The sequence below is a fragment of the Acanthaster planci genome, linkage group LG02, assembly GCF_054643075.1.
Source record: "Acanthaster planci isolate LZ-2023a linkage group LG02, COTS_SCS, whole genome shotgun sequence".
Classification (NCBI taxonomy): Eukaryota; Metazoa; Echinodermata; class Asteroidea; order Valvatida; family Acanthasteridae; genus Acanthaster; species Acanthaster planci.
Window position 1 is genome coordinate 31,446,915 of NC_141778.1, and position 24,941 is coordinate 31,471,855.

Below are 24,941 nucleotides of genomic sequence, written 5' to 3' on the forward strand. Positions count from 1 at the left end.
AAAAGGGTACATGCAAACAAAGTTTGACATTATGTTATGGGCTATTGATAGAAATATTTGAGAGGGATAGGGGATATATCACTGATTGTTGGAAAGAATGGGACTTTTAGTTTTTCCTTGTTAGTTGGCAAGCGACGTTGTCCTGATCCCGTCCCTTTTATAATTTCTTGGCTTGTACTCCTCTTTCCCCGTCCCTGCAAAATTATGTCAACATGTATGATGTCATGTTTATTACCACACCTCATTAATTTTGTACTTAATGCCCCTCATCAATATATGACCAGTGAGTTGGTGATACTCCACTTGTACACGATATCTGGAAAATAACTCGAAAACATTTGAAACTCAAAATCTTGTTCCATGATTTGTTACTATGAAAAATCAATTCTTGGGAGTTAGCAGACCGTTGTTGCAAAAAACTAAGTCCAGAAGAAAATATGAGGGTCCTGATCTCTTGAATTCTTATTTCTTCCATCCTTTTATTCTACAGTTCAGATAATTTGGCTGGTCCTTCAATTCCTGCTGTAATGAGAGTTTTATGCGATTTCTTTTTTTGGGGGGGGGTTGGGTGGGGATGGAGTTATTGCAGCATGGAAGTTTGTCCCTTTTGGAAAGTACATTTTAGTTTCATTGACACACAGGAATAGAACACAACTAAAATAAACAACAGAATAGAGTCCAGACAATAACACTTTGATTTTTGTGGAAGCAATAGTTTATTCAGAGTTATAAACTGATCATAGGGAAACCATGTTGATTTCTGCCTAGCTAGTTTTATGTAACAGTACAAAGCATGCTCCTTTGGCAGGAACTACAAACCCAAGGGGCAGACAGTCATCCTTCACAGCCTCACTGAGCAGTCTACATATTCTCAAATTTGCTAACCACCATGTGAGACCTGTCACAATAAATAAGTTGTAAGTCGCATTCCACTGTTTCCTGTTGTATGGTTCTTGAAATTGAAGGGGAGATCAACTTTTGAGTTTCGTAATATTTGGAAAGAGCAACCCGTCTTGCCTTTTAATTGCAAATTTTTGGCAGGATCAGATATGTAAATTCTCATTTTCTTACCAATATTGATGACAGCATTACTCTTGCCTGGTCAGAAATGTTGAAACGGAGACAGAAACAAAGACCCAAAGCCACTAGAATGAAGTCACATTGTCAGCCTACTTTTACCTCAAGTGTTACATGTATATACCACTGGAAAGCTCTTCTTCTGTTAATTCAAATAAACCAGTATATCAATTTTCGAAAATTTCAACTTAAAGCTCATTTTCTGATGATAGGTATATATGCCCCTGACTGGCTCAAAACTGGCCCCGAGGTCCTTAGACATCCCTTGTTATCTCAGACTCTTCAAATTTCCCCTGGATATAAACTGCTATGGGCCAAACCATTCACAACTGGAAGTACAAGTTACTGACACTGAGCATCTCCATAATCAATCATAATCTGCCATGTGATGTCACTTGCAAGTTCATCCCATCAAATGTACACAACATAGAGTGTTAATTCTTTTTGTTCCATCATAAATCTGACCCAGACCAATTCCTTCTGTGATACCCTTAATTTGAACCACTCCTTGAAGTTGCTGTCCTGAAATACATCTTCACTGACACTGACCAGCACTTCATTTTTTTCCCAAGACAAACTTGCATTCAATTTCACTTGATCACAAACATACACTGCCCCTCATGGACACCTTGACAATTATTTTGAAGACACCACTTTTGAGTTCTGAACAATTGTCAACTGTAACAAAACAAAGTTACCGTGCTGCCCAGGGCTAAATTGGTCAACCATATTAGTTTAGTGCCTCATTTTTTTCAGAACCATTTTTAAACCCTCTACTGCCAATGGAATGATTGTACAATACTGCAGCAGTATTAAGTGGATAATGAGATTTCAAAAAAATTATCTGAGTTCAAAGCAACTTTAAATATGTACATGTACATTGATGAATACAAGTGAGAATGTCATGAAAAGATATGTGCAATGGAAGAGAAATGTTTGTTTATGCTTTTCAATTTTCTTCTAAAAAGGATGTTTTTGAATGTTTAAATTAGTGAACTAGTTCTGGCAAATGGACAACTGGTCAAGATTCAAATATACATGTGCATGTAGAAGGTTGGAGCTTCTGTGCTACATACATGTATTTACATGTACATTGCACATTTAGCTGCTTTGCATTATAACTGATAACTGTATATTCAAATAAGCTTCTTCCAGCTGCAGTGTAGTCTGCTGTATCACTTAAGTCTTACTGATAATCACATTTGTTGAATGTGAAAATGTGGACTCCTTTTGTCATACCTTAAAATGTAATTCAGCCTGTTCATGAATTGAAAGTCTGGATGTTTGTTTTCGAGTCTGCAATGTGACAAATTCACTGGAAAGCTTGGATTTCCTAAAAGAAATATACGTTTCACGACAGCAAACCGATTTTGTTAGAAGACAAAACTTAGACAGCAGCCTTTTTGGTGCAATGAACTAAACCATCTACATTCACTTTAAGTTTAAAAGGTGTTGTTCAAACCAGAATTTATTCCGCATTAGTAGCCTTTTTTTATCCTGTGGGGGATCAAGTTTTGCAATTCTCCCAGCTGGAAGAAAACAAAAATCCATCTCTATCAACATGTATATACAAAATACACTCGTAGATGACACTCGTTTCTACATCCAACTTCTGAGAGGGGAAAATTGCTTTGTTCATGGTGACTAGCCTGAGCATGCATCAAAATACCCAAACACAAGCTTTCCCATCAAACACCTCCAGAAAAGCAAATAATGTACACATAAACGTGATGAATTTTTTTTTTTTAGCAATTTCACTGGAAACACATTCCTTGCTCTGCAGCTGGTATTTAGACTAAGAACTAATCTTGGTCGCGCCCACTTTAACTTTGAGGCCTGCATTTATGTGTTGTTAATGAGGATTTAACAATACGTGGGCGGGGGAAAAGGAAACAACTGTGTATTGAAATAATTTTGCTTCTTCAAAGTGATGGGATCTGCGCCCATGTTTATATTTACTGAAAAGTGACTGGGACAATCTGACAAGTTGGCAGACAGCCAACAGTAGTTTATGTATTTCTGTAAAATCATGTGGGCCTAGCTCTTCCGTTTTTCATTGATCACCTTTCTGATGCACTTACAATGCTAACTATGGCTGTACATCATGAGTTCAGAATAAAGGCAATTAGGTCAGATCTTATGATACAACAACGGAATCACTTCCTTTCCAACGGAATCACTTCCTTTTCTATCTCCCCATGTTACCTTTTCTTTTTAAGGCCAAGTCAGCTTAAAACATTACACTATACATGTATTGCTTTGACAGTAATAGAAAATACACAAAATGAAGAAAGGTTTGAGACAAAAATTACAATGTATCACAAAACAACTACATGTACCTGTGCCTGCTCATATCTACAAGAAATTTGACGATTAAAAAAAGGGTTTAATTCCAAATTTCATTTCATTGTAAATCATTTTCAAATGTAAATCAAACCTGATATGAATATGTGCAACCTTCTATAAAGTTTACTTTTCATTCTTTTTAAACATGTGATGCAGCGAGGCAACTTCAATATAGTTGAGGATGTTGATTACATGTATTTTTTAATTTTAGTGCAGTAATGCTACATTTTCAGTAATTTGGTTTGATTTCATAAATAATAAAAATACAGCACAGTGAAATTCCTGTAACCAAGTGGTACAACAAAAGTGAAATTAAATTTGCTTTTATACCCCTACAACAATTGGATAAAATAGGCCTCCACTGAGTCCAGAATTAGGCCACTGTTACAAAGTTTGGTTACAACGGTATGCAAGATCTTCATGCCAGAAACCAAAAACAGATGATTTTTCAGTTTAAAGTATCCACCTTTAACCCTAACCTCCTAAGGTGCATGTAAAAAATATTGAAATAGGAAGATTTGGGACAGTTAGGGTTAATACTTTGTCATAATAGACCTTACGTACAAACTACAATTTACAATCCATCAATCGTTTTATTTTTCTAATTGAACTCTAAATGTGATATCTATAGATAACCTCCTGTCTAATGCTCAGTAACCTACTGAGAAATGAGGTAATAATGGTTACTGATTATTTTTCAACTCACAATTACTAATACTAGAGATCAAAGAACATCTCAACTGGATTTATATTAACTTAAAGACAGCACAAGATTGAAAAAAGGGCATTCCTGGCTGGTTTGTTAATTCAAAATTCTTTGGAGAACTGAATATCACTGATCAACATAAAAACCAACAAAATTGTCATTCTTTGCCTTTCTGACGACCCAAAATCACACTTATTGAGAATCAATTTGAATAACGTTCACTCAAAATACACACAAAAATCCAGGACAGATATGCCACAAAAACGGTGGTTTAAGAGGCTTAAAATTTGGGTTGCCACTGAAAGAAAAAATTGATTTCAAATACATCTTACAGCTTTTTTTGACACTCGAGTTAGGTTTAGTGTTAGTGTTATCCTAAAATATTTACATTCCAAGTACAAAGCACAAGAAGAATTCAGGACCCGACATCCGAGCTGCTGGCTAGGCTGACAATGACGCTGTCCCCTAGTCAGAACTGGAAGCCGGATATGCGGACAAGGCACCGTTGGAGGGCGTTGAGACGGTCTTTGAGGCTGGGCTTGGCCAGTATAGTCAGCTGGATGCGTTTGCTGAGGGGAAGTATAGCTAACAGCCACCAGGTCCAAGACGGCCCCTGGGGACAAGCCTAGAAGGGGAGGGGAGGGAGTCAAGGGGATGGTGAAAAAGGAGAGTCTTCACTTAAAATCCCAAAAAACAAGGTCAGATTGGGGCTGAAAAGTAATCATGAAACCCCAGTTCACTATTTCAAAACAGCACAGTCATACAGGTACAAAGCACACTCGTGAGTGTGTGAAGGGTTGTGTTGATAGGGCAGCCCTTGCACACACACACATCCAAATGACCTCAGCTAGGATTTATTTTGGGCATGCTGGCTCATTGTGGGACCTTCAGGGCTTTGAATAGCCGAGGGATAAATACACATTCTTACATTTAGCTCTGATAATGTGATTATTGCCTTTTGAGGCCTTCTTTCTTTTTGCTAATGAATGGCAATAAGCATTAGCATAAAAACCATAGCAGCAGTAAAATACCTGTTAAAATGGCAAACCAAAATTGAAAATAAAGTTAAAGAACAAAAATGTATTTTGGAGGGCTGTAGTAAAAAAAGTACTACACCGCAAAGAGCTTGTACACCTCTAAAATCCTTTATATATATTTTTTTTCACTTACCAGAGGGTTATCCTCTCTTGCTGGGGTGGGGCCAAAGTGGGCAATGATACGGGTCTGGTGAAAGATTGGCAGTGAATTGAACCAGGACTGGGCCTGCTGGTAAACTTCCATCTCAAGAGCTGTCACCACGGCAACCTCATCACCTGAAAACAAAGTAATGGGGGTTGGGGTAGGTTGATCAAGAACAATTACGTCACTGCTTGTCATGGATTAACGACCATTTTCAAGTTCCCAAAACATCATGTGACAACGAACCCAACTACTTGACACTCCTTTCCACCGAGTTCAAAATGTACACATCTTCAAACTCAGCCATCATGCTAACAGCATCAAACTTGACGTTGCGGACACTTTAAGACCTGTGACTTGACCCCAAGAGACCCTGACATGACCAAACTTTTCAAGTTAACTGCAACAGAGGGATCCCTTTGTCACTATTCGCCTAATTATGTGTGACTGGTCCTGTGACGGTCTCAACAGCGAACACTGAAGAGCATCCTACCTGTCACCTCCACATCTTTGATGAACTCCACCATGGCTGTGTTGTAGCCATCCCGCATTCCTCTGGACAGTACCTTGAAGCGACGACCACCGATGGTCTTGATGATGGACCTGCCGTCGGGCAGATGCTCCACATCCTGGATCTCCAGCATGCAGCCAATGTCCTCATGCCTGAGCAGTTTGAAAGAGTTACCTCCAAAATGTTAAATTCAAATTACAACTACAATGAACAACAACTTTATGTCAATCTCACTCCATCAAATACCTTTTCCAATGTCCGAGGAACAAAGTCTAGAGTGGTTAGAGTTTAGAATTTCTTGCCTGGCTAGATGCCTCACAAATACTACTCAGTGTGGATTTGGGCATTTCTTCTACTCACTGTGAAAGCAGCATGATGTCAAATTCACACTGGTATTGGAGATTAACTTTGATGCTTCTTAATTAGGGATGCAAGTGGGATTTCGCATCAACAAGGAAAAATGACTGCATGTAAACGTATGTGCCAACTGCCCATTTCATTTGAGAGATAAAAAAAAAAGTCTCGCAACTCAAAGGAGATTTAGTGTGCTGCTTATAGGTATGATCTTTTATTATTTACAAGATTTCGGATGAAAACGCAACCTACCCCTCTGGATTGCTGTCATCAGGAAGGCACATGCCAAATTGTCGAGCTCCCGAATCCATCGTCTGCCGAATCATCAGCCGATAGCGAGGCTCAAAGATGTGCAGTGGGCAGGGAATTGTGGGAAATGCCAATGTGCAGACAAAGATGGGAACCTCGCACTGCATTTGGTCATTCACGTACCTGCCAGTGAAATGATTTGGAAGTTGGCTTTTCAAGTGAGCAATACATCACTGCTCTCCTCGGTGAGTAATCACATCTTGGTGGTGAAATTATTTACACTCCAGAACAATTATGTTTGATCTTGTCATTCAATACATGAAACAAATACAGACCTGCCAACCTTTGGAATGGCAAAAGGGTATTCAGAGGTTCCAAAATGTGTATTTTTCAATAAAAATGTGTTTTTTCCTAAACAAACAGGAAAGACAAGCTTACAAGTACTTTTGTGTGACTACATACTATTTGAACTTTAATACGCATGGTTTGTGCAATTAGCGGTAGTTTTTGTCCTACGACAAGGAAACTGGGATGCAATTTTGCTGTCTGGAAATATCGTCTTTTCTATGTCCGTGAAATCATCCGACAACGCAAATGGCAGATTCGCAATCTGTCCAAAGGGTCTTGGCTCTGATGGTGCTTAAATCTTCAGAAGACTTGAACTTTCTGATGCTGTGGGTCGCATTCTTCCTTTCAGCGATGTCGCGGTGTTTACTGCTTTTGATGTAGTGAGATACATCATAATTCCCACAATGCGCGATACTGAAGTCAGAACTACACAAAGTGCAGCGAGCGTAATGTTCACCTCTCTGGGAAGGTAATACGAATTCAAATTTCTCTGTATATTCCCTTTTGAAAGATCGCTTCTGTTTTTTGGTGTCTTTTTTAGAAGTTGAAGCCATCTTCATTCACGCAGTTTTACGATTATGTCGGGAAAATTTTTTGCATGCACACGACCGTACACTCCGCAATGCATGCAAATCGGTTTGGTATGCGACATTCCAACTGGTTGATATGTCTGCTACCAGGGGCATGTGTACACTGCGCACACCTATCACCAACGCTCTACTTTACAAGTTCGTGTAACAAACCGCATGACATGTGGCTAGTCTTGCTCGCAGCCGCTTTAGCTATTTTAGCTTAGATTTCACACAGCACCCTCTTTTTTTCTGTGTCAAAATTACCGAAATCCGGTTTTTATGGTAATAAAAACGTACGGTCGTATTTTCAGCAATTTCTCATACAAAATATGCCAAAATTGTACTAGTTGGCAGGTATGCAAATATACAGATTTAATGCAAGTATTTCAGAGGAAACCTAAAAAAGTAGCCTTTTAAAAAATGTATTCACTTATTAAGACACAGATATCATGCCTTCCCTCGAATTTCCAAATGCTGGATGAAAACTGACAATGAGAGGGAAGGGCGGCAGCTGTGGGAATGACTTCACCTACCTTGCCATCGCCTCCATCTCCTTTGTGTGCTGTTCTTCCCGCTCCTGATACTCCTCCCCCAGGTATTTCTGCAAGAGATGCAGCACCACCTCACATACGGTGTTGTTGCGTTGGGCCAGATACTGCAAAGAGACAAATAAATGACCATACTTTCATCAAGACACTCATACCAATGGCCGGCCTGTGATGCAAGAAGGATATTCCTCATCTCAGGTTCTGTGACTTAACATTCTTGGTCCCAACACAGCTCAGATTTAAAAAAGGCTTTGTATGACGTAGCCCTGATGTGTATAACACAAGGCAGCCTAAACAATTCCAGGGTGTGCAGGCAGCCAACTTAGGATTTATATCAGTTCACTGCAATCACCTCTGCCAGGGAGTCCTTGCATAGCGGGCACAAGTTGTTGTAGTCCAGAGAACGGTTCAGGCAGACCTTGCAGAAGGTGTGACCGCAAGGTGTAGTCAGTGGCTCCAAAAACAATCTACAAAAAGGGTCAAAAACAAGCATGTCTTATGTAAAGAGGTTTTTCACGTGATGTAACATGACGGGCAAAGGCGTTTCAGGAAGCGTACCATGTCCATGGAGGCATGTACATTTTCGAATCTGTGTATTTCCATTAGGTTGCACCAACACCACAAAATGTTGTTATAAGACAGAGTATCAACACTGACGCAACAAAGTGAGCTACAAGATACAACACAGGAAGATAGTTGCACTGATGCAGCGGAAACAGGGCTGTGCAGGTGCAACATATAACACTGTTTGCAAAGATGCCATCCTTAGGAGGTTCATTCCTTTTCTCCTCATTTGACCCACCTGAAACACAAGCTGCACTCGTAGTCTTCCTTGTCTATTTTTTCCTTGGGGACTGCCCTTGTTTGTCGTACCACGTCCACACCTGACAAAAAAAAAATTAGCAAAAAAACATTCACAATTTTTTCTGAGAGGGAAAAGGTATAGACTCAACCTACATCCTTTCAGCATACTTAATTTTGTTATGTATAAAACGCAACACACTTAGAGCTAATTATTCTGAACTGTGAGCATTCAGACACAAGGAGTATGTTTCTACAAGTCAGACTTGGGGATGTTCCCATTTTCATCACTTTGGGCCCCGTAACATTAACTCTTTTGGGAGAAGGGGGGTGCTACAGACTAGAAGTAATATACATTCTGTTGATGCAAAGTTGCATAGGACTCTGTGCAAAACTGGATGGGAAAAGTAAAATTTGCACTCCTTGCATCCATGGCATCTTAATAGACATGAGGAACCTTTTTCTCTATTGCCTAGGTTCTACATCATCGGACACTAGTCAGAGAGGTTCAGACCATACTCACGGGCAAACTTGAATTCTACTTTTCGGATGGGACTCATGATGGTGTCACTGCCGGACACGCATCGCTTGCGTTTGCGCATTGTCAGGAACTCAGACGCTGACATTTCCCCTCTGTTCCAAGAGCACGCAGACTCTCCTGGTTTCCGATGAGAGGGAGACTGCCGGGTGGGGGAGACATCCAGTGGGGGCGTGGCCACAGATGGGGGCGTGGATTCAAGAGTGGACGTGGCTTCTGAAGCAAGTGTGGATCCTGAGGTAGGCGCACCTTTTGGTGCATGCAGAGATCCAGGTGAGGCCACAGCTTCTGATTTAGATGTGGAGCCAGGTGTCAGCTTGGCTTCCAAAGTGGGAGTGGTCCCTGCTTCAAATGTGGGTGTGACTTCAGCAGAAGGTGCACGTGTATTCTCGGATGTACAGACTCCAGTTTTTGTGTTCAACTTAGACTCTGTTCCAGCCCCTCCTATTTTACTGATACTTGCAGCATCTTTTTTTCCACCATCTGGGAACTTTTCTTTAGTTTCCTGTTTGAGGACAACCAAAATTGTTTTTAGCCATGACATTGACTCCTATGCAAAATAATGAATGTGTATTACTTACGTCAGCACGTCTATCAAATGTAATTAATGCTACATCATTAATACCCCTGCTAATCAGGCCACTGTAGAAAGATCAGCTCTATTCCATAAGGTTATCTAAATGCTGCTTTTTTTATTGTTTAGGATATCCTGTACATGACTTACTCACACTGAGGAGTATTCATTTGGTCTAACAGAGGAGAGATGTAAGGAAACCATACTGTGTTCCCTAGACAGTCTTTCCCCAATACAAGACCAACAGGCTCCGACACGCTACACATTTACCTCTAGGTAAACCAACAAGCTATCAGTGTTATACTGTTTAAATGTTACAGCAATGTGTTGGCTTCCCCATTGAGATACATTCAATCAGTTAATGTCTGCAAAAAGAAAATGGTTTCACCATACCTCGGTCGGACAATCAACAAACAGCTGATTGACTGCCTTGAGCCCCAGTGCCACCTCCTCAGCTAGGTCCGAGATCCCCCGGGCAAACAGCCCCGGCCCTGCCGAGGCCCCTGATCGCAGAGGCCTTGGGTAACCCCTTTGCAGCTCCAGGCACTTGATGGTGGCTGGCTGCACTGGGGAGAGGAGATCGTGCAGGACCTTATGGGAAACAGAATAAGCCTGATTGTTATAGTTCATCAATTGATTTTTCTCAGAGGCCAGGTGTCAAATTCATTTTACAAGAAAACCTTGTGAAATTTATGAACCAAGACTTGTTAGAAGACCCACACGTTAACAAAAGTAATAATGAACCTACTATTTTGTAAACATGTACACGCTGCATTGTTTCGCACCTAACATGTATGTAATACATACACCTGTAAACGAAAATCATCATTTGTCCCATGTTGTTAAAGGCTACAGTGAGTGGTCTAGAAAGATTACAAATTTAATCCGACTACTGTAGCGGTATCTTGGAACTGGGAGAATCAACTACATGTACATGTACAAGTACAGTCAACCACAGTTCTACTTCAATTCAATTCAAACCCTCTCTGAAACCAGACCACGCAGCACTGTTGCACTGCTGGTTCGTGTTATTAGTAATTGAGTACTTGTAAAAGTACATGCAGGGCGGTTCCTGAGAAGAATTGTGTGAGCTGACACCACCTGTTAGAGTAGTGACAAAGGTAACAACTAGATCATTGAGATTATTCAAGTTAGATAGTGCATCATTCCCATGGAACAGCACTGCACAAATAAGAAGATATTGACCAATGGTTTATTCATAGTTGGTGCTTAACCCTAACCCACCTCAATCCTCCAAATCCTCTGGGTAGTTTCAGAGGATTTGGGAGAATTCAGGATGAATGATAATTTGAGCACTGGAGGAGTTTGGACGATTGAGGATGAATGGTGAATGAAGTACAAAAAATCAGTCATGTAGTGGTGCATATGGTCACATATTATACTGTTTACAATATACATGAATCCAAGGAGAGTATGTTCATTGTTCACTGCTGCTGGACATAAGTTACACAATCCCTCAACTGCAATGTGTAACAACAAAGGCCCATGTCTGCTTTGTTTATAACAAAGAAAGTGGATCATTCTATCACAATATGTACATACATGTATGGCTGTTGTACAGTTATTTCAAAGTATGTGCCATCCCCTCCCCCCTTCCCCCAGAAGGTTTTATGAGTTGGAAGATTTTTTGAGGATTGAGGATTTGCAAAATTGCAAAAAAAAAAATTGCCGGTTTTGCAGGATTGCGGATAAATGCAGTTTTTGAAGTTGGGCAATCGGAGGATTTTGGAGGATTGAGAATGTGCCCCAGCAAACAGGCTCTCGTGGGTTAGGGTTATAACCTGTATGAGTGAGATAACAGGTGGAAACCCATTGGAGTACTATTGGGTGCAAGTGAATAAACTAAGAAGTCAAGAAACTTTTCCCTTGACAGTGGAAGTCTGACATTAGTTGACACATTTCCGAGAGGTTGAACAAACTATTGAAATAAGGAACATCAAAATGGGAGGGGAGTGAGGTTGGCATAATCATTTTCCCTTGCCTTTCACTTCTGCAGCCCGGGTTTGATTCCCAGCTAAGTTCATGTGTAGATTAGGTTCAATCCCTACCTAATTCCATGGGTTTTACCCAGAGAATTCTCCTGGGGTTTTTGTCCCACCTCTAAAACTGTAACTGCTTCTCACTGACATCTCTCTACAGATGTGGACCGACCAGCGGCTGCCCTAAGCACCCTTCTATTCCTTGTAAGTATAAGGGCCTCCATGAAACGCAGTGCTGTCCACTGATCAGAGCTTATCTTCATTAGAGATGACAAGAATGAAGAAATAATTCAAAAAGGGCAAGGGGCTGGGAATCATTACCTTTTCCAGGCTTTTTCTTGACGATGATGAATAAGGGTCTAGAATTAAGCTCTGTAGAAATGCCACCATGGCTTCTTCCTGCTGCTGCAGACCTGTCAGGGCCATGCCCTTGCGATAATAACCCTGGAAATGAGACCACTCTTGGTGAGAAAGGAAAAAACTAGTTCTTCCCATCGTTGAATCCTCCAATTTTAAGTTTGAGAATTGACAGCATGGCGCCACAGTAATAAGTAAACAAAAAATAAAGTTGAAAAGACCCAGTATACACATATGGAAGTTAGTTTTGCTTAACAATGTCCAATGGGCTTGTGAAAATTCCCACAGGCTAGTGACCAGATAAGTTAACTTGCCCGGTGGGCGAGTAAAAAAAGGGTTTTAGTCCAGGCCCGCATGCTCATACACAAGTAATTTGCTACTTTTCATGAACCAGGTTGATAATTACATGTATGAACACAGTTCTTCAAATTTACACAACAAATGTAAAAATTCACGATGAGAATAACATGTGTGTCAGGCCAAATACACAGCATAAGCCTCAGACAGCATAAATTGACAAACCTTTACATGAATATGACAAGGTTTCAGCCTATTAAACTTCAAGAGCCAAGACAAACAAAAATAACTGTGTCTGTTAACCATAACAGGCTACTGAACTTTGTCAACATGTACATGTGAGTTCCATGTACATATTTTAACAGCTTTGCAATGGCCTGGGTGCCCTCGTTTACACAGGTGCTCAATGCAAGCCATCAATTATTTCTCCTACCTTTGACCAGTCTGGTCGGAGTCCGCACACAGCCTCCGCATCCTTAAGTGCTTCCTCATATTGCTTCAATCCCGTGTACACATGAGACCTGTTGCTCAACACATAATGGTCCTGGGGTACTAAGAAGGAATGGAAGAAGAGATGTGGGCAATACAGATAATGTTCTATGCAAGTAAATGTTGGCATTTGTCATTTCAGATGCACATGTACTTCATACACATCACATTAAGATTTATATTAATATGATACTGAAGCTTTCGGATAATTCTTCACAACAATGTCCTTGGTCAAGTTTATCAACATGTAATGTCATACAGGTATTCATGTACATTTAGCTTTACAGTCTGTACTAAAAAAAAAACATAGAAATGAAATTCGAGCACAATGCAGGGTTGTGTGGACGTTGTGAATATTAGATCAATTATCAAATATTTGAGTATTTATTTTCAAAATTGAAAATTCAGAGTGAAATGTATTAAAAGAAGGGAAATACTTAATTATTCACTCAGGAATGAATATTTAAAAGTGGTTCACAATGAAGGCAGCTGAATGAGTGGATTAATATGCATGACTGAGAGGAAGGCCAGACATACTGGTACACTTTCCTTCAAGCTGTTCTTTATTGACTTTCTGTGGTGAACAAAGTCGTCAATAAGGACCCAACATTACAGTCACTGGACTCCCAGTAACTAGGGCACAGACCCACGCAGACATGCCTTGTTTCTAACTGTGTCACAGTAGAGGGCGAATATCGGGTTTGGTAAAAATTATTAGCAAGGGATGCACTTTTTCTTTAACATTTGTGGATGTTTGGACTGAAAACCAAGGTTTAGTCATGATTTTCTTAATTAAACTAAAAATTTACAGAAATTAAAACTCAGATGAGGTGATATACATGTATTTCTCGTTACAGTGGAGAGCGTGTAACAATATTTCAGTGGGTGTGGACATTTTTTCTGGTCGGGTGTTTGGTTACAGAACACAATTTCATTTGTTTCCTAGGGGACTTTGGTCTTGGGGAATTTTTGGGGGGCTGGGGAATCACCAATGTCCTAAGTATTGTAGAGCTTTTGGTGACACACTTGTGTTCAGGTGGCACAAGAGCCACTACAAAGCATTTCTATGTTGGGTGCGGGAACCGAAAACACCCATTCTTCGTCTCTCTTGCGGCAATGGACCCAAACAGCTTGACCCAGTGAGAAAAATCTGCAGCGCTGTACTACAGTGACTACTGTACATGAATAAATTATGGAAGCACCTTTCAAAATGGAATGGACTGGCTGATTGACAAGTTGCCTTTAAACAAGCACATACTAAATAAAAAGATAACAATAGATTTGCACTCGGCTGGTGTGCAAATCACACCAGGAGAGCTTGTATTGTGCATGTTTTTCCCTCATAGGAATATGCACAATTGAGTCAGGACTAGTAAAATACATGTATGCTCTTCTAAACCGGAGTCTTGTCTTAACCGAGCACGTATTACCGATCGACTGTACCTGTACTTTCCACACTGTCTTTGAATGGTCTCCACACATTACATGTTTTATGAGACATGCATGTGAACAGTAGTGATTGAACACATGTACACAGAAAATTGAGTCAACATTTATATGTACATGTAGCTGATCAATAACTCAATTAGAAGTTAAGCCTGACCAACAAGTACAGGTTAACATGTTTTCATTTTGGAAGGTTGCCAGGGTTTTTCTCCTTTTTTATAACTGACTCCACACATGTAATATACCAATCGTATCATATGTACATGGATAGGGCTTGTTGGAATGACGTGCCGAAAAGCTGCAGAAATCCATCTTGAGATGTCAAGTTAAATGTAATTTATATCAACAGATTGCTGGGGGTGGGGGCAGGGCAGGATTGCGCAGCGAGTGGGGTAAAAAGGCATTATTACAAACATATGGAGGCACCCTTTGAAGTGCCCCAATTGTACATGTAGTGTCATTATTTGGGCTCTGTTTTAGGAAGGACAAGTGCTTGACTAGAATGTCTTCATTCAGGTTTACTGCACCAAATTGATTACACTTTCCTAGGTAAAGGTATCAAAAGAGCATCAACTAAAATACAAATTAATATCTAATATATTGAATGAAAAATATGAAATATAATTCAGTCATTATTTTATCATTCAAAATATTTTCATCCTTGGAATAAGCATCCCCTTGTTGGCGGGGACTGTTTAACGGCTGCATCTGATTGTTGTCTGGAACTACATCAACATCTACATGTATCTGTACATGTACGTTTTCTGCCAAGGGAAATACAGTAATTTTCGGAATATAAGCCATGGCTTATACTTGGTGTTTAGCCAGGATGAAATTAAAGGATAGGGGCATCTGCTCCATGGTACAAAATTGTTTGGATGTGCATCAATGAAATATAACTAGCTTAATAAGCCTTCACTTCGGTTTTCATTTCAATTTGAAAAACTTCATTCTGAATAGATTCTTGGGGTTTTAACTTAAAATGTATGATTATGCTACGTATACATACGGGTATACAAAAACAGGCACGCCTACTTGAAAATTAACTTTTCACCTGGGCCCCTACCATTGTTTGTACTTTCCTGCTAGGTTCTAAAACTTTTGTCAAAAAGAATATGTCTGTATGTCGCATGATCATTCCAAACTTATTCTCATTATAAGAAGGTTTGATGTTTGTGTTGAAAAAAGTAAAAAATTTTGTCTTAAAATAACGAACACACACACTACCAAAAAATAAATGGGAAAGATTAACAATGCCAAAATTAGGAAGGAAATGTGAAGATCGATACGAAAGAAACACTATAGCTACAAGACTATGCATGGATGTGGTACAGTACTATGCATGCACCGGCCAGAACACAGAATTTTGGGTTTTTTTTCACTTGGGTTTTCTGATGACAACACTTTCTGTGGTCACATGGTTATCGGAAAGAGTCAGCGATTGGACTGTCCATGAATGGGTCTGCGATAGCTGTCAGGCTAGCCTGACAACAGGGTTTGCACGATCATGGTGGTGCTGCAGTACATGTGTGCCATGCCGGCTGCAGCATGCATGCAACACAAGCAGTTCAAGTGTGGTGACTCGCACAAGGTCTCGTGGCGGATTTTCATTTTTGAAGCGATTATGGCAGTGGTTTTTTTTGGCATCACATCACAAGCCTATTCTTTTGGCAATAAATAGTCAGCCTACGAGATGAAAAAAATTTTCAACTTAACTGACTTCGAATTACCAAGATTTCATTGTACATGTACCGAGGTACATATCATGTACATCCTCAACTGGATAACTTTTACTGAAGCCTGGTTTCTGCCTCATTACTGTCCATAAACAGCTTGAGCATCTCAAAAGGAATCAGGAACAGTCTCTGTACATCCTGTGCTATAACGTGCAATAAATGAATGAGAAAACTATACATTTGTGAGCCAGTGAGTGCAATTCCCATCATAGCAACCACTGTTGCTAGGAAAATTGTGCCCTCTCTTGGTCTTGCTCAGGGCAGATACCAGTAACTGGTACTTATTTGAAAACTTATCAAAAAAAATTCCGGGAAAGTCAACAAAAATGCAGCCATTAAGACATAAATTATATGAAGAACAGAAAAAAGATGACAAGAAGCCATTTGCGAGTTAAATTTGAATAAAATCTGGTACACTGAATTCTTTAAATTCACGTTAAAATAACAACTTGAATTCTCCATACTAAAAAACCACTGTTGCCATACCTCATGATTCGGGGCAAGCTTTGCTTAAATAAATAAGACTAGAGATGCCTTGCAACAATACACTGTTCTCAATGGATAAGAATGGTACAGAGGAACCAGTCCATTCCAGAGATGGTGCTCGCGATGCAAAAGCTTGCCCTGAATCATGAGGTATACATGTAGCAAAAGTGTCTTTAGTCTGGGGAATTCAAATTGCTACATTTCTGTGCAATCAGTTAATACAGTGTACCAGATTTTTTTCAAATTTAACTTGTAAGTGGCTTATTCTGCATGAAATGCAAAAATCTTACAGCAACACATAAAAAATCATAAGGAGGAATTAATGTCTTCAATGATAAAGGCTACGTTATCAAAATTATAACTACTCATATGTACATTTCAGTGCATTAATTCAGATTTGGGTCACTTAGAGTTTCATTGCCAAATGAATTTGACATGGAATGTAATTTGACATGGAACTACATGTACATATGTCACTGAAAATGACTTCAAACAACTTTCACTTACTTGGCAAGTAATCTGCAACAGTTACATGTACATGTATGCATGTAAGTGGTTTTGGAGATTAAAGTATGTCTTTTAGACACATAACATCATACATCAGATTTGACAGGGACACAAAGAAAATTGGAACCTACTGGTAACTTTATGGAATGGCCTATCTACATGAATGGACTCAACATGCTCGTGATCAGCAATCCCAGCGATAATTAAAAAAATCTTTTCAGGAAAAATGACGGGCACCTTTAAATAAACAGCCAGCCAAACTGACCCAGTTAATTCTTTGGTTGAATAACGGATGACTTTGATCAACTTCATTTTTTTTCCTGAGCCTACATATATGTAAGCAAACTTTATCTATGAATCAATAGTAAGGTCATTCAATTCAGGTTGCTCCTGCACATACACATACCAGTAGTATCACTCAGACTCTTGATTAAAGTGGGCTGTCTATGATACAAAGTCCTATTAAGGCCCTATTACATATGAACCCCCACACAAAAGACAACTCAGGAAAACCAATGTACAGAGTACAGTAGAACTCTCTGTGCAGACATACATGTACATATAGAGTCCATCCAGGGCATTTATATCAGATCAGCATGGGAGAATTTACATACATGTATAACGTACAGTTCATGTTCTACCATACAGCGCATAATGCATACATGTACCTAGACTGTTACACAACTGACCTAGTTACATTAACTACATGGTAAGCATAGTGTCAATGTAGTGTATACATAAGAGCAGCCTTTGTGCTTGGCTGCTGGTCCTTGCCCTTTCACAACAACTGACTTTACTCTTGTGTAACAGCAGGCCCCATTCACACATTGTGGTCTCATCCAAGTGAGGGTTGTGTAACATTTCACTGGGCACCAGAAATGTACAGTGTAGGGGTTCAACTTCCATAGACTTTTCATGCTAGAAATGCCTCCCCATATTCCATTTGAAACTGAGGCTGAAACCATTCCTGGACAATTTGCAGTTAATATTCTGTGGCTTCAGTCCATTTACAGATTGAAGAGGTCCTGTTTTTTGTCAAAGATTTGAATATAGGGGAATCTTGTGATGTTTACTCAAAATGGAGTAGCCAGATAGGATCGAGTGTTGTAAAAAATTGCATTTAAGAATCACACAGAAGGCTTTGAATGTTTTCCTAACATGCAAAATCTATGCAAACCCAGCATTAACCCCCAATGGCACAATAATGCTTCTTTGCTTCAACTTCAAGGAAAGTTTTTACATCTACGAATATGAATGTCATGTACATGTATGTATCCACGAACGTCATATACAGGTACATGTATAAGTATAACCATTGGCATTGTTTCAAAATATCACATCATGATCTTACTGTTGCCTTATCTATTAGCAAGACAATCTACAATCCTGATGAAACTAAACGGGAGTTTCTATCTGTCTACCAAGTTCATTTTGCCCACTCCTTTGGAAAATAAGCAGATGGATTCACTTTTAGCCACATCACAGGTGAGGTGAACAGATGTAAACCTGCAAGTTGTAATTTTATTATGGGAAGGGAGGAAGTGGGTGGATCTGATACCCAGTAGCTTACATGGGTGATTTGTGTGTTATAATAGGATTGCCTCAGATTCCATGACAAACCCAACTGGGCTAGGGCCGTGCCGAATATCCGAATAACCAAATATTTGATTGATTGTCAAATATTATTTTTCGAGTTTGAATATTTGAATGAAACAATGAGAACACTGCATTATGGTGGCTTGTTTCAAGCAGATTCAAATGAAAAGCGTCAGAAATCTGGATTTTAAAAGTTAATTATTCGTAACAACAATTTACATTAAAAGGAATAGAGATTTTTGACAGGGCTACATATGTCTTGTTCATCTCTGACAAGCTATGTGAGAAGCTATGATATTGATAACAATGTTCATGTACATGTTCAACTGATTTTGTATGAATTGTTCATCAACAATCTGCCACTTGGTATGACCGAATCTTCGGATATTCGATCAAATTGAAGGTCGAGTATTCGAATAATGAATTATTCAAATTAACTTAGCCCTAAACTGGGCCAGGTTGAGGACACTGAATGGTCTTCTCATGCCTTCTTTCTTCTCTTCCCAATCTCAAAGTACTGTAGAAGACTTGTACAGTACATGTAATGGTGTATGTACATTGTACACAACATGAACAAGTACTGTATATCTGAGACAAGCGTTCAGAGCAGCATTATGCCAAATACAAAGTAATGTACACTGTACTCTGTGCATGTACATGTACCATATAGTTATATGTACACATGTCCATGTACCTGGTACATGGATCAACATTGTACATGTACTGTATGTTACGGCCATGGCACCTGTGCCTGTTTCACCACAGAGCAAGGTTCACTGAGAGACATGGCCTCAATTTGTCTTGAGCTTGTGCTTTTTACATGCATGTACATGTACAACCTGCAACATGTGCATAACACATGAAATGCACATGATCATGAGCCACATGCTGGTACATGCACATGTACATTGTATGCTGGTACCTGTCATGTCCCTACCGGTAATACACACAGGTAACCACTCATGAGTCATTGCATCTGTTACACAACCATCCAGCATACAGTACCTACATGTATAGACCTACATGTACATCTACATACATGTACATGTATATGTACATATACATGTACATGTACATGTATATGTACAAACTAATGCGCTTGCTTACAAATCCCCCCTGTATGAGTACATAATGTCCACAACCCCCTCTCCCCACCATTGCCACCACATGCACCTTACACAACCAAGGCAAGCCATGCCTCCTGGGACAGCTTGCACAGTATAACCCTTATGAAACACTTGATTGTTGAAAGATATGTCCCACCTGTGAAACTGTTGGGGGGGGTACATGTTCTAGTAAGTGCAGAATCTCTGAGATACAAATTTTACACATTTTAAGAAATTAACCTGGATCACCTCACAGCAATCCCTTTAACTGGTTTTCCAGGATTCTCACATTTTGAATACAATACATATACTTGTACCTGTACTGTACGTGGCCAAAACTTAGATCTGGAATATATAGGAAACCAAATCACATGCCCCAATCTTGTTGCAGGATTAAGATGTGCATGCTACATGTACCATGCACCATGCTGCTTCTTTCAAATAACCCAATTAATGTTTCGATTTACTTCATTCAAAGGGAAGCTCAACTGTTTGATAGGACTGGGGAAAAAGCCGGATAGTGATGACAAGAAAACTATATGTTAAAAAAAATTTAAAAAAAATAAGCAACCATGATGAATAAAAACAAACCAACAATTCAAAACTGCTCATTCTTAAACTGCCGACTTACATAACCTCATATAACACTACATGTACAGTGTATCTCGGAGTCATCTGATGTCCTTTAAATACATTGACATGGACCCTCTACATTACAGAAAGCTCATTTGCGAGCATGGCTTTGTTCACTATTATGTCTTGTCAAGTTTCAACCCAGTAGAGAACAGTTCTATGCAAATGTTGCATAAGACACTGTGATTCCTTACCTAATTTTGTTGCATCACTATATTTTTGTACAGCATCCTGAAGTTTTCCTTTGGCATACAACTTGTTCCCTTCCACCCGCAACTGTCGAGCTTTGGTCTCTTGGGGGAAGTATTTCTCCAGGAGACCCCCCAGCACCACGTTGACCCTCAGCGTGTGCCCAGCGACCAGCTGGGGATGTTTAACTTTGCACTTGGTGCAAGTTCTAGCCTCAGCCGAGTGCAGCAGGCAGTCCCGGCAGGCGGTGTGGCCGCAGGGGAGGGTCACGGGCTCATACAACAGAGCCTGGCACGCGGGACAGGACAACAGGTCCACTGGTTGCTCTCTGAGCTTAGCCCTGAACTGCTGAATGGAGGCCTCCAGATTGCCCTTCTTGGCCACCGACGCAATGAGAGCATTCACCAGTCCTTTCAGCCGGTCAGGTACCACTTCGCCCAGGCGGAAGGCGTGCATGTAGTCCCCCAGTGCCTCGTTCATGTGCCCCCGCTGGGCGTAGGTATCTCCCCTTCCAATCAGCCAATCCATGTTGGGTCCATGAGTGTGCAGAAGGTGATCAAAAATCTCTGTCGCAAGTTCACAATTATTGCAACTAAAAGCTTGCTTGGCAAGATCCATGGCTTGATACTCTGTTAATGAAAAAAAATACAGACCACCATGGAATTTGTGTTATCCAACATGATTGCTCCTAAACATACCGGTTATGTTCCATGGATACTACCTTCAATGTACTCGTAACTTGCCCGTCCATGTATGCCAGGCACCATGGTCACCATGAAAACTCGTCCTTTGAAGCAATTTAGCCTAGCTTGTCTACATGTACATCCTGTCCAGGCACGTGCATTTGTTCTGTGTTTATTCATTGACTACCATGCCTCTTCAAATGCAGGGACAAACTGTGCAACATTCCATGTTGTGGAAACTGTTCAGTTGCAGTATTACGTCAAAGTGTACATGTACATGTTCTCACTTGAGTAACCAGTATGGATGGAATAACTGAATGATACAGACCACACGTGTGTACCTGTATACTGGACAGTCATGTAATGCTAGTGATAAAGTGATCCATGTTTTGACAGCCAGTGCTTGGACATAGGATGTTTTTCCTCATTATCTAAGAAAATGTACAGAGCCATCCATATTTGACCAGACAGAATCTGTACACTACCTTGTGCAGCAATACAAGCAGCATACGTGTACATCCATACAAGCTGCTTCGAAGAAACGACAACTTACCCATACTCTTATGTGCAGCCCTACATACCGGTACATGTAAATCCCCCAGTCCTATTTCAAATTACAATAAAAGCTTCTACCCTTCCACCCAGAATGCTGTAATTTTCAAGAAAACAGAAATTTTGTTCTGCAAGGTTTTTGTAAGTGTAAGGTATTAAGTAAGAAATAAATTGGATCAGTGTGAATTTAAATTAATTTAAGGAGAGGATTCAAAATCACCCCCAGAGCAAAATGGTATAATTTAAATATGGTGGCTGTTTCCGAGAGGAATGGTGAAAGGGATTTCCTCAACAAAAAGTACAACTCCATATGTTAAACCTCACATGTTTCAGGACATAATTTCTTCTTTGCTTATAATTATTAGTGAATCAACTAAGAATGGAGTTTTTAGATCTTCATCGATGTGTAGAGAGACATGAAAGTGTGGTCATTGACAGTGCGCACACATGTGCATTATCATACATGTCATACACCTACTCGTTTCAATGTCACAGACACGTCAACTGCATTCTTGGATAAAGTTTTTTCGTGACTTTGCAATGCTAGTGCTACATCTACATTGTATACGAGCGCATTTCTTCAATGTTAATTGATTAATCCTAGCCGTTGAAAACCGGCCATGCTATTTTTTAGCGTCAACACACAAAAGTGGCGTCAACAACGTGTCAGCAACTTAAAAATACCCTAAACAGATTTAAAAGTGGCTTTACTGTATATTTGAAACTCTAACACTTGCCACTGTGTCAGAGAAACACCAAATTTGCTTCCATATTCCTTGCAGAAAACGAAAATTTTGTTGGGATATATGGGGGCCACCATCTTTTTTTCCTCTGCCATCCACGCGAAAGCAAGATGGCGGCTGGTCGGACTGCACAAACAGGCCTGACTTTGTCACTCAAATTTCAACACTCAAATATCATTTCAGATTGATGTAATACAATGAATTTAATATATACTGTAGGACCCTAATCAACATTTTGTATGCTTGAATGGAATCAGGTCAACTCGAACCCGAGACAACTCGTACCCAGGTCAACTCGTATCCCCAAACTCCCGCCCAAATCAACTCGTAACCTGGTCATCTCATACCCACGTCAACTAATACCTAGGACCACTCGTACCCAGGACAACTTGTACTCCGTGAGTTAGAATAGTGCCGCTGCTGAACCGCCAAACCAAACCAAAAATTTTGGATTATTGCACTTTTGAACCGAACCAAACTGGTCGGTTTGGACGTTCGGTTTTAAAATGGCATAACATTGAAAGTGCATGGGAATGCATGCAAGAAAACATGATAAAAATTAAAAAAGAAAAAAAAAATTGAGACGAGTTGTACCGCACCAATGCCACTCCAGTGCTCCGCACGTGCAACAAACTTACGATGGCCCTGCATCAATGATGGTTGTAAAAAGCACGTGGTGAGATTTCACTGATAATCAACGGAGAACATGCAACATACGGCATTCTGCTGCACAAAGTTTTAAATTCTCACTACATCTTTGTATATTCAAATTTAGCATTATATTTGCCAATCTCCAGTGGCCACGCCCTTACGTTCCTTATCAGGCCAATGATGTCATTAATGGCCATGCAAAAATTTTGATTGGATACTGATCAGAGCAAGACTCAAGCTTGATCAATTAAACAATTGAAATTAATTAAAAAGTTGATTCTTTACAAGCAAAACAGCCACTGGAAAGATTATCCACAGATGACAATAATACATGTACATGCAAGCATACGAATTGACTCGAGTATGAATTGACTCAGGTACGAGTTGACTGGGGTACGAGTTGACCTGGGTACGAGTTGTCCCGGGGTACGAGATGACCCAAATTTGCTTGAATAACTTATTGACGCTTGTTGACACTTAACAGCATGACCTGTTGAAAACTGCTCCTTTTAAAGGGAATGAAAACCTGTCATGCCCGTTTTCCACCACCTTGACCTTGCGGATCGATGTTGTTCGATTGCTATGAATGCCCTGTAATCCATAGATTTTACACAAGATAAATTTGTATCTGCATCTGCAGCTTGCTGTGCCAACGCCTGATGTGGCTATCCCACACAAAATTACAAGACCTTTGATTTAAACGTTGAAAATGCCACACTGTTTTCCTAGATTTTTCACAAAGCAGTAGACTAAAACATTAAACAAGATACTTGTAGTCATGATACTTGATAGTGGAATGTCGACAAATCTGGGAACAGTGGGCCCAGTGGTGGCCACGGTCATGATGGTACAAGTCACAAATCTGTCAGTTTGTGTGTGTGTGACTTACAGTTCTGTAAATCCTGGCTTCACCTCTACTGCACCATAGACATGATATAGATATGATAGAGCAAGGAAATACTTGGGCCTAAATGATGACCGTACAGGCACATGTAGATGTGTAGGCAACTTACGAAATTACATGATCATGCAAATCGCTCCCGTCAGACATGGTTGGCAAGCACATGTGCGTCTTTCTTTCTCTTCCACCACGGTGCAGCACGGCCAACAAAGTCAGTCGTCACAAATCTCCCTTTTAAAGTGATCCACTGTCGTTTGGGCCACGGCGAATTCATTCTTGCCCTCCCGAACACTACTTTAACATTGTTATTACTCAAAAGTCACACTTACGATATATGTTGTCTGGTTGTTACATATTCCCAGTGCAAGTTCGGTACGTAACACATCGTCGCTGATTGTGATGGCACTGGGCTCTCAGTCATCAAAATTCAAGGTCATTCGCCCTTCGTATATTACCTAAGATTTGAACTTTGACCTTATGTAATGGTTTGCACTTAAAATTTCGTAAGTGATTTTCATTATTCGGTTTTATCTGTTACAATGGAATCGATACTTTTGTCAAGTCATTTACTCGCGTTCCTCAAGAATTTTGTGCATGAACACCCATTAATCTCCATTATATAGTCTTTTTGATGGAGATCAGTGGCGACACCAAACTGGACTTCGATTTTGCTTGCAGGAATCGCTCATTCTGGTGGTTTTGCAATAACGGCTGCATGCCCGCCGGCCCGCGTTAATGAGCTTATTTTAAAACTCGGATTCACCTT

General features: G+C 40.1%; 1 protein-coding gene across 2 annotated transcripts; it reads right to left on the bottom strand.

Annotated features, from left to right (window-relative positions):
- Nucleotides 1–692: 692 nt before the first annotated feature.
- Nucleotides 693–24,722, bottom strand: LOC110976855 (LON peptidase N-terminal domain and RING finger protein 3-like). Of its 2 annotated transcripts, none has more exons than XM_022230499.2 (13): nucleotides 24,505–24,722; nucleotides 20,651–21,274; nucleotides 12,891–13,009; nucleotides 12,125–12,247; nucleotides 10,197–10,394; nucleotides 9,215–9,734; nucleotides 8,693–8,774; nucleotides 8,243–8,357; nucleotides 7,876–7,997; nucleotides 6,426–6,605; nucleotides 5,802–5,971; nucleotides 5,300–5,442; nucleotides 693–4,754 (listed from the first exon to the last, which is right to left on the bottom strand). In XM_022230499.2, exons 2-13 carry the CDS (start codon nucleotides 21,261–21,263, stop codon nucleotides 4,599–4,601), a joined length of 2,541 nt encoding a protein of 846 aa, XP_022086191.1. In that variant the 5' UTR covers nucleotides 21,264–21,274; nucleotides 24,505–24,722; the 3' UTR covers nucleotides 693–4,598. The 2 variants fall into 2 exon arrangements, with proteins under 2 accessions (XP_022086191.1, XP_022086190.1); XM_022230498.2 differs by having other exon boundaries at nucleotides 24,288–24,720.
- Between the last annotated feature and the right edge of the window lie 219 nt (nucleotides 24,723–24,941).

Coding starts and splice junctions, on each gene's coding strand:
- LOC110976855 (XM_022230499.2), bottom strand. CDS start 21,263: ATGGATCTTGCCAAGCAAGCTTTTAGTTGCAATAATTGTGAACTTGCG. Junction 7,998..8,242: donor GCAAGGACTCCCTGGCAGAG/GTGATTGCAGTG, acceptor GTCTCTTTGCAG/TATCTGGCCCAACGCAACAA. Junction 4,755..5,299: donor CAAGAGAGGATAACCCTCTG/GTAAGTGAAAAA, acceptor CTCCCCTTCTAG/GCTTGTCCCCAGGGGCCGTC.